Below are 10,640 nucleotides of genomic sequence, written 5' to 3' on the forward strand. Positions count from 1 at the left end.
CAAATCCCGGAAAATATGCGTTGTAGTTTTTGAAAAGTGATTTCTGTTAAATAAAATATCTCCTTTTGAATTGGACTTTGAGCTTTGTAAATTTGCAGATATTTTTTATGCTCAAACAGCAACATTACAGACTAACTAAAGTTGAAAAAGTGAAAAAGCTTACCCCTTTAAAAAACGCTAAAAAGGTGGGCGTGGTGCGCTGCGAGCAGAGGGGGAAGAGGGGGGACAGACACACTTCGTACGCGTTCATATAGTTTCATTTCGCTCCCATCGAGTTAAAAGCACAAATAAATGCACAGCCATTTGCACTTTGCATCGAAAACATATATATGAACGCACTGTTGCACTTCTGAGAACTTTTAAGGCTTATTCTGTGGCGTTTATATACGCCTTTTGACGGGTTGTGTCACGGAGCTGTAAAAACGGTTACACTCACTAAGTGAATGAATCGCGTTTGTGCAGAACTCTTATTACAAAGCAAAAACAAACACTCTGATCCATGAACGTTTCTCTCAGTTAAGACGTCATCTCACTGTCTGAAACGTCTGTCATAGCAAATCAACACATGCTCTTGTGAATAATTAAGCGAAGTATAAGAACTCATTAATAATTTAATAGACACCGACGTGTCATGATGTACTATAGTCCATTGCCACGTCACAAATTGTGACGTCAACACGATGTAGATTTTAAACCCGGAAGATGAAAATAGCGCAAAAAAGCTTAAAAACATTGGTCTCAAACTCAATTCCTGGAGGGCCACTGCTCTGCACAGTTTAGCTCCAACCCTAATCAAACACACCTGATCCAGCAAATCAAAGTCTTCAGGATTACTAGAAACTTCCAAGCAGGTGTGATTTGGAGCTGGTTGGAGCTAAACTCTGCAGAGTTGTGGCCCTCCAGGAATTGAGTTTGAGACCACTGCTTAAAATTAACCAGTTTTCTCCAACAGTTAAAATTATCGGATGCTAACATTGTCTTCTATGATGTGCAACACAATCACCTCTGCTAAAATCTTAGAAAAAGTAGTCTGGGGTTTCATGACCTTTTAAGGCACTTGCTTCAAAAAAGTAAAATTTCAATATTTTGTATTGTGTGGTAACCGTTTTATGAAAGCAAGGTACGAGAGGCCGTGCCGTATCGTGACTAAATCACGGCTAAAGGGCGTTAGCCATGATTTATTCATGATACAGCACGGCCTACGTAAAATATGTTGATATGTACACAATCCGAATTTTTGTATTTATAGCAAAGTTTTTTTTGTTGTAAAAATTGGTAATAGTGGAAATTAAAGCCATATTTAACCTATGATCGTGACCTGCTTAATGTTTTAACATATATGCATTATTATTATTATTATTATTATTATGAAACACTTTAATTTTTCAAGATATTTATATGCAGTTCAAATTTAACTGCCATTGTTTGATCTTGCGCCATCTCAAGGGATTTCAAAGTCATTGCAGTCCAGAGCATCATTTTATCAGCTACTTTATGTACATAGTGATGAACTTACAGATAATAGCTTGACCTGTCTTGGTAGTGGAGTTGTAGGCTATTACTCTTTAAATTACTTATTACTCTTTTATTACTTATTTAAATTAGAAGACATTCACAAACATGACTGCTTGTCTCTGAAAACTGATGAAAGAATTGGTGAGGAGAAAGACCGCTGATTGTATCACATGAAAGAGCATAACAAAAACACTTAAAACAGGAATAAATTATTTTTATTGGAAAACATAAAGTGGAATTTGACACAATGGCAGTGCAATGAGAGAGAAATTACTGTCATTCCTGAATTAGGCCTACCTAAATTCTGATTCGCTAAATTATAAATCATTATTTTTATACAGATTTTTTTAACCTTACCTTGCCTGTTGGGTACATTTTACAGTTGAAACCACAATCAAATATATTTTACGCAGAAATAGAAACCCAGTTTTAATCAACTTCAAAAATATTTTGTCAGAAGTGGGATTCGAACCCACGCCTCCAGTCGGAGACCAGAAGACCCATGTTTCACTGGGAAGGTTTGAACCTTGAGTCTGGCGCCTTAGACCACTCGGCCATCCTGACATTTTGGAAAGTTTAGAAAATTTGCTACTATCCATATTAATGAAAACGGTTGATCTTGTTTTCTTAAATGTCGTACACATAAGCTATATAAAAACAGGTCGTACACGACAAAAACTTGCGCGCCTGTTCAAATTTTGAAAAATGCCTGGTACATTTGACTTTCCTAAATAAAATACGACGCCAGTATATGATGGAATTCAAATCTAAATATGTCTGTTTTTCATTTATGTTTTAGAAACTATTTCAAATAAGTGCACATAATTAAGGCTTTCACTGAGAAAAGAACGTTTATCGTTTTATGAAGCGCGAATGCGTGTTGTAACCCGCGCTTACAACACATTTAACATGTGATCTGTTATTAAACGCCGCAGGGGCGTAGCTCTGATTTCCAACGTGCTCGTATGTCATGACACCGCTCTTGAGTGAGAACGAGTGAAATCCTGAAGATGTCTCTCTACCGAAACACAGTTTGGTTCCTGAAGGGTCTACAGGAATATACGAAGTAAGTCATCATCAGTGTATTTTAATTTCAGCAGTGCACCAGTTCAAATCTCATTAACCCTCATCAGGGGCGGCTATGAGGCAGCGGCGAGGAGCTTCAGCGAGGCGGATCTGGAGGTGAATGTGAGCGGCCGCTCGTTCATCATCACCGGAGCGAACAGCGGCATCGGTAGAGCCGCCGCCTGCGAAATCGCCAAAAGAGGTGAGAAAACATGGCTTTGTTAATTCAGAACAGAGACTTCTGGTTATAGTTTGTCCTTCAATAACTGCTCAACTTGGAAGATCTTGTACGTTCCATCAAAACCCTGTTATGACATTTAGGTTAAAGTTTAACCAACAAAAGGGACGCAACAGTGACTCCTACTGGCAAAAGATGTGTAGTGCTGTTAAAAAAGCCATTCAAAGTTCATTCAAACAGTTTATCTTCAGGTGGGACAGTACATCTGGTGTGCAGAAATGAAGATCGTGCAAATGAGGCAAGGAAAGACATTGTGGAGAGATGTAAAAATGAGGTATATTTTCAGAAGTACATTTATATACTATGAAAATTATTTCACATGCTTCTAGGACAGAAACAGTGAACTCTCGTCTGAGTTTGTCTCTCATTTGCTTTCAGAATGTCCATGTTCACCTAGTTGACATGTCCAGCCCCAGGAAAGTGTGGGAGTTTGCTAGTGGATTCTCTCAGAAACATAATCTACATGTTCTGGTAAATGTATTCCAAGTTTAAGACATATCAACATATCAGAATCAGAATGAGCTTTATTACTAGTGAATTTGTTTTAGTGACAGAAGCTCCACAGTACAACAGAATGACAGTGACAAGACAGGACACAGATAATAAAAAGAATAATATAAAAATATATAATATCAATAATAATAAGCTGAAACAGTAAGCCACGAGAGGCTGTGCACAAAGTAAAATCACAGTAATGCACATGGATATTGCTGTTATAACGTGCGGGTAACTGCACTGTGATAAATTTGTTCAGTCAATTGTATAAAGTAACAGTAATTCATTCCTCGTCATTTTAAATTATTCTTAATAATTTAAAAAGAATCTAATATTTCATCTTCCCCCAAGTAATATAGCATGTACATTCATGTCTGTTTATAGTCATTTTACAACTGCTTTGACTGTGACATACATTGTCATGCTTCTATTGTTCAGCCCTTTGTCTTTTATCTTCATGTGATTTATTACCGTAGATCAATAATGCTGGTTGCATGGTCAATCAGAGAGAACTGACAGAGGATGGCCTGGAGAAAAACTTTGCGACAAACACACTAGGTAGGAAAGTTGATTCATGTTTTTTTCTGATCATATGTTTTTTCCAATATGGACAACAAAGTATGAGCTTTTACTGCAGTATTTTAGTTTTGCCTGTTTTATACTATTGAGTTACAAAGGTCACAGGCCACCCCTGTGGTAGAGAATGTTTTTAGTGCCACCTCTTGAAATCAAGGGATAAGAAGAGATAAGAGTGACTAGTCGTCTCACTCATCTTGTGTGTTTTACAGGGACGTATGTACTGACAACAGCGCTGATTCCCACACTGAAGAAGTCAGAGAATCCCAGAGTGGTGAGAGAAGAAATGCATCCTAATGCATGGTTAATAACTGTTTCCAAACACATTTACCCTCACAATGCTACCAGAAATGAATGACTTAAGTGACATGTTTATGAATGTTAAAACAACTTCATTAAAACTGTATTATTATTATTATTATTAAATTGGTTAATTTTCATATTTTTTTAGTAGTAATGAATGTTTCAGAGAAATTAAGAAAATTATTTTTATTATTATTTTGTATATTAGTTTATTTTTTATTTTTATTGTTTATTTTATAATTATTTTTATGAATTATTTTATTTTTTATTACAGATCACTGTGTCATCTGGTGGGATGCTGGTTCAGAAGTTAAATGTAGAGGAACTTCAGTTTGAGAAAGGCTCTTTTGACGGCACCATGGCCTATGCACAGAACAAGGTACTACTATAAACAAACTATAAACTCACAATTTAAATCAGTAAAAACGTTGCACTGCAGCATCTTTTTTATATTTATATTATTGTTTGGCTTAAAAAAATTCATTAACTACAAAGCATACAAAAATGTAGCCGTTACGCTTTTGGTGGCTTACCAATCCAGTCCATCATTCACTGTTAAAATAATAGCACAATACAGTGGCACAGATTCCAGCACCACTCTGCCTTTGTTACAACCCCAATTCCAGAGAAGTTGGGACATTTTGTAAAATGCAATAAAATCAAGAATCTGTGATTTGTTCATTCTCTTTAACTTTTATTTAATTGACAAAAGTAAAAGATTTCCAAAGTTTTCACTGACCAACGTAAATGTATTTTGAAAATATGAACAAATTTTGATTTTGATGGCTGCAACGCATTCCAAAAAAGTTGGGAAAGAGACACGTTTGACACTGTGTCACATCAACCTTCCTTTTAATTACAATGTTTCATTGTTTGGGAATTGAGGATACTAATTGTTAAAGTTTTGCAAGCAAAATTTTTGTCCAGTCTCGCTTGATACAAGACTTCAGAATCCGTTGTCTGATTCTCCTTTTCATGACTGGTCACACATTTTCAGTTGGAGACAGATCTGGACTGCGGGCAGGCCAGTCTAACACATTCACTCTGTCTCTATGAAACCACGCTGTTGTAGCACATGCAGAATGAGAGCTGGCATTGCCTTGATCTAATAACCATGGACTTCCCATGAAAGACATCATCTTGACGGCAGTATATATCTCTGTACAATCCCAATATATGCCTCCATGTCAATAGTACCTTCGCACATAAGCCAGTCACCCATGCTGTTTGCTCTGCCTCACCCCCAAACCATGACAGACGTTTGCTTTCGCTTCTGTCACTAATGAAAGTCTGGATGGCCCCTTTGGTCTTTGGGACTGAGAGCTCGAAATCCATTTTTCCCGGAAACAATTTGAAATGTGGACTCATCTGAGTACAGCACACATTTTCAATGTCTTTTTGACTATCTGAGATGAGCTCTGGCCCAGAGAACCTGGCAGCATCGCTGCATAGAATTGATGTATAGCTTTCTCCTAGAGTAATAGATATTCGAGTTGCATTTCTTGATGCAGCAGCAGACTGTGGTAAATGACAGTGGTTTTCTGAAGTACTCCTGAGCCCATATGGCTATATTTAACACCGCAGCACGACGGTTTCTTATGCAGTGCCATCTGAGGGCTCAAAGGTCAAGCACATTCAACTGAGGTTTCCTCCCTTGTCCTACATGTACTGTGATTTCTCTGGATTCCCTGAATCTTTTCACAATATTATGTATGGTACTTGGTGAAAGACCTAAATTCTTTGTAATTTTGCATTGCAAAATGTGATTTTTGATTTGTTTGACACTTCTCTCGTGAAATTTGGCACAAAGTGGTGAGCCATGATCCAGCTTTGCTTGCAAAGACTGAGATGCTCCTTTTATACCCAAACATGATACCTTGACCTATTACCAATTCACCTGCTTACTGTGAACTGTTTCAAAACAGTTGAACGTGTATATTCTATAAACGTTTCACTTTTATTTAGCCTCTGTCCCAACTTTTTTGGAATGTGTTGCAGCTGGCAAAAACAAAATTTGTTCATATATACAAAAGACATTTACGTTGGTCAGTGAAAACTTTGGAAATCCTTTCTTTGTACTTTTGTCAATTAAATAAAAGTTAGAGAATTAACAAATCACAGATTCATTTTATTGCATTTTACAAAACCTCCCAACTTCTAATTGTGGTTGTACATTGACCGTTATAATTGTCATTGAGGTAAACTTTTTGATGCTCGTGTAACCTGATTTACTGCCCTCATGTTTATGCAGTTTTTTTTTTTTATTTAGCGTAGTGTTTTTGATGTTTTTAGTAAAGAATCTGGAGTTATTCAATGTTAACTGTGATCTTTCTCAGAGGCAACAGGTGATCATGACAGAGCAATGGGCAGCTCAGCACAAAGAAATCCACTTCTCGTCAATGCACCCAGGCTGGGCAGACACCCCAGGTGGGCAGCATGTGTGTGTAGTGTACATCAACTGCAAGGAAATATCTTGATTGATACAGGAATCTTGCAGTCTCAGTCACAAAGATAATGTTTTTGTTTCATCTACAGCTGTGCAGTCATCCATGCCAGATTTTCATGCAAAAATGAAGAATAAACTCCGTACCGAAGCTCAAGGTGCAGACACAGTGGTGTGGCTGGCCATATCAGATGCCGCCAGCAGACAGCCCAGCGGCCTCTTCTTCCAAGGTCAAGCATCTTTATAAAATGTGAAAGCATGCTTTAGTATGCTGTACACATCATCTATAACATGTATTTTACGTTGCAGATTAAATCTGTCTTTAACATGTAACTGAACTTTGACCTCTGTTTCTCAAACTATCTGCAGACAGAAAAGCGGTTTCTACGCATCTGCTTCTGGCCTCCTCCAGGTCTTCACCAGCTGAAGACCAGAAGCTGATGAGCAAGCTGGAGGAGCTCGCTGTGAAATTCAAGTGTTAATTGTTTGGGTTAGCGGCCAAATTCACAGAAGCCATCATTCCACACACAGACTGTGATATTCATTCTCAATAACGGTGAGAATTGCAGAGATGTGAAAAGCTCATGAATACTATAACAAAACTGCTTACCAAAACAATCTGAAATGTTTCAAATATTTCAAACCTATTGTCTGTTCTTCAAACAAATACACTCCAAAGCATTTTATTATACTAGTTTGAGGCAAGAAACTAGTACATCCACTTTTTGCAATGGCTGTTTTTTTGAGTTTATCGATTTTGAAGTCAAATGACATCTGTGGTTAACATTCTGCATTAATTGTTTGCAGTCTTACCTCTAACATGAATGTTGAAGCTGCTGTGCTAAATGAGTAGAACAACCTCAAGGAACTGAGTTTGCATGCTTGATGAATCAGACAACTGTTTCAGTATGTAAATAGCAGATTATTTATTCATAAATCTAAAACTGCTATTCCAAAAAACAAACTGACATCAAGAACATGCTATGCAACACTACCTATAACTCATATTCAAATTAAACAAATACATGTGAAGATAAATAGGAAGAAATATTCTAGACCTGCCCCTTAAATACACTTACAAATGAGTTTGTAGTTAACTAGCCAGTTATTAACTAAAAATGACTTTTTATTTTTGTCAATTTGTTACGACTGACATGATTCTTAATTAAAGATAATAATGAACAATTAATCTCTCTGTCTCAATCTTTTAGGGAAGTCATTATTATATGTTTTCATTTTTATTAACATTTATTTTTTGCCCAAACAACTGATAAAATCCAAATTGTGTTCATGATGTTTACTTGAGCTGAGACTAAACCACAGGACTTGAAATGGTTTTTATTTAATAGAATTAAAGAACCATTACAAACAGTAAAATAATAAGTGTTGCTCCAGTGACAAAAAAACAAACAATACTTTCATTTCAAAATGAATAAAGACTTTCACTCCAGTTATTACTTACACTACCATTCAAACGTCTGGGGTCAGTAAGACTTTTTATTTTTAAAAGAAATCAATGCTTTTATTCATTTTTTGTTACAAAAGATTTCTTTTTCCCAAGTAAATGCTTTACTTCATCAAAGAATCCTGCAAAATGTATCACTATTTCCACATAAATATTAAGCAGCACTTACTGTTTTAATTACGATGTTTTTTGAGCAACAGATCAACACATTAGAATGATTTCTGAAGGATCATGTGACACTGAAGACTGCTGAAAATTCAGCTTTGCTATCAAGAGAATAAATTATATTTACAAAAAATATTCAAATAGAAAACAATTCTTTTAAACTGTAGACATAGTTCACAATATTACTGTTTTTACTGTATTTTTGATCAAATGAATGCAGCCTTGTTGAGCTTAAGAGACTCTTTTCAAAAACACAAAAACTGACCACAAATTTTTAAATGGAAGTGTTCTTTAAAATGGACATTTTTGTCAAATTGGTCCTTTTTAAAAGCTAATAGGCAATCCAACCTCCACATTTGTGACCCTGGACCACAAAACCAGTAATAAGTCGCACGGGTATGTTTGTAGAAATAGCCAACAATACATTGCATGGGTCAAAATTATAGATTTTTCTTTTATTCAAAAAATCATTAGGATATTAAGTTAAGGATATATTATGTTCCATGAAGATATTTTGTAAATTTCCTACCGCAAATATAGCAAAACTTAATTTTTGATTAGTAATATACATTGCTAAGAACTTCATTTGGACAACTTTAAAGGCAATTTTCTCAATATTTTGATTTATTTTTTTACATTTTTTTGCACCCTCAGATTCCAGATTTTCAAATAGTTGTATCTCAGCCAAATATTGTCCAATCCTAACAAACCATACATCAATGGAAAGCTTATTTATTCAAATTTATTGAAATCTCAATTTCAAAAATGGACTCTTTTATGACTGGTTTTGTGGTCCAGGGTCACATTTGCAATTACACAGTTACAAAGTAAAGCATCTTTATTTTGTGCCATTCCTGCGGTTTTATTTGTCCTTACCCTGTGACCATTCAGCTGTAATGTTTTACCCACTGTGGCTTTACAATGAGCTATTACCAATGTCCAAATGTCCACTTGCTTAATTCAACATACAGAAAAAAATATGCCTGACAAATAAAGTCAAAATGTGTTTTAAACTACCACCATAATATTTTCTGATCCAAAGAAACAATGAAATATCATGAATGTTTCTTACAAGTAATGAGATGTCTATGAAACATCCGCTTTAATAAGATCAAACACAATATTATGACAATGAAGCATTATTGAATTTCACCCTGTGTAAACAACAGCATTTATGATTATGTGCACATTAAATCCTCCAATTAAATTTACTGGTATTAAAACACCAGTAAAACTAAGTGCTTACATTTAAAGATTCAAATAGTTGACGAGGAGGCAATAGCAGAGACTGTTTTCCCATGCCATAAACCACTGATTGAGGTGCGGTAAAGGCACTTCAATATAAATCAGTTCCAGCATGCTTTGATGCAGTGTAACAAGGATTCATTTGTGTTTGGGATAAGACATAAGATGATGATAGAATGAGTGCGAAGAGTTTCACAGACAACATAACACTGATTTACCTCAATATAAACAACCTGAACTAAGCAGATTTACACTGGACAATATTTACACGTTTGTTCCCATAACCCACGTGCACATGCACAAATACATACAATTGCACATTCTCAGTTCGATGTCAGGATATCCTTGAGTTTTTCCTCCATAAGATAAAGCTGCCCATGGAAAGTGACCTGAACGTTTTCCACAAACACATGATTCTCAGTTCAGGTTCAGCACTGATTCTTAGTTCCTGCCTTCAGACGATACACAGGATTCTCATGATACCACTGGAGTCATGTCCCATAGCTGAATGTAAACACACCACAGATATTAAAACTAGCTCAGTCTCTATCAAACAGTACACTCACAATTGAATGAGAACAGGTACTGGCCTTGATGATTTTGTCTGTCCCGGAGGTGAGCAGCCAGCCCCTGGTTGGTTCATACTGCATGTGTATGATGCTGTGCTTACTGTCATGGAATGTTGCAGTGGGCGCCCGTCTGGACAAAAAGAAAGCTTTAGGTGATTCTAGCATGTAAGAGACTCAAAACATTGAAGACAATCAACATTTGACTTACTCCTCATCTGTAATGGAGCCGTGACAACTGTCACAAACCCGCACCTCAAACTCAAATCCCATCAGAGGAATAGTGGAGCGTTTAGAGGAGCACTTTCCACACACGGCCTGGCCACACTTCCTACAGTGATGCTGGGAAAGAGCAAATCAAGCTGCTTTATATGAGATTAAAGTGTGGGCTGAAGGCTGAATAACGGACTGCAAACTTAATCAGAAGCACTTTATTCATATTTTCTGAAAATAGGTCTTAATGCATTTGCAGTATAAATATATTTTATGGTAAGATATTTTAAAGGGGTCCTATTATGCTCTTTTACAAAGTCTTGATTTTGTTTTGGGGGTGTACTAGAACAT

General features: G+C 36.2%; 2 protein-coding genes and 1 non-coding gene across 3 annotated transcripts in view; 1 reads left to right on the forward strand and 2 right to left on the reverse strand.

Annotated features, from left to right (window-relative positions):
- Positions 1 to 1,966: 1,966 nt before the first annotated feature.
- trnal-caa (transfer RNA leucine (anticodon CAA)) lies at positions 1,967 to 2,079 on the reverse strand. The gene is made up of 2 exons: positions 2,042 to 2,079; positions 1,967 to 2,012 (listed from the first exon to the last, which is right to left on the reverse strand). It is a non-coding gene; the product is annotated as a tRNA-Leu (tRNA).
- A 362-nt stretch (positions 2,080 to 2,441) lies between these two features.
- Positions 2,442 to 7,866, forward strand: LOC107685263 (dehydrogenase/reductase SDR family member 12-like). Its single transcript, XM_016481820.1, has 10 exons — positions 2,442 to 2,581; positions 2,649 to 2,782; positions 3,010 to 3,092; positions 3,197 to 3,289; positions 3,790 to 3,871; positions 4,102 to 4,163; positions 4,467 to 4,571; positions 6,529 to 6,619; positions 6,728 to 6,865; positions 7,005 to 7,866. The coding sequence occupies exons 1-10, from the start codon at positions 2,526 to 2,528 to the stop codon at positions 7,115 to 7,117; spliced, it is 957 nt and encodes a 318-aa protein (XP_016337306.1). The 5' UTR covers positions 2,442 to 2,525; the 3' UTR covers positions 7,118 to 7,866.
- Positions 7,867 to 9,025: 1,159 nt separating this feature from the next.
- LOC107685482 (WD repeat and FYVE domain-containing protein 2-like) overlaps positions 9,026 to 10,640 on the reverse strand; it is a 10,911-nt gene continuing 9,296 nt past the window's right edge. The window contains exons 10-12 of the mRNA XM_016482107.1: positions 10,288 to 10,418; positions 10,101 to 10,209; positions 9,026 to 10,014 (exon numbers count right to left, since the gene is read on the reverse strand). Coding sequence (XP_016337593.1) covers positions 9,985 to 10,014; positions 10,101 to 10,209; positions 10,288 to 10,418 — 270 coding nt within the window. The 3' untranslated portion in view covers positions 9,026 to 9,984. The remainder of the gene's footprint in view (positions 10,015 to 10,100; positions 10,210 to 10,287; positions 10,419 to 10,640) is intronic.

The sequence above is a fragment of the Sinocyclocheilus anshuiensis genome, unplaced genomic scaffold, assembly GCF_001515605.1.
Source record: "Sinocyclocheilus anshuiensis isolate Anshui unplaced genomic scaffold, SAMN03320099.WGS_v1.1 scaffold277, whole genome shotgun sequence".
Lineage (NCBI taxonomy): Eukaryota > Metazoa > Chordata > Actinopteri > Cypriniformes > Cyprinidae > Sinocyclocheilus > Sinocyclocheilus anshuiensis.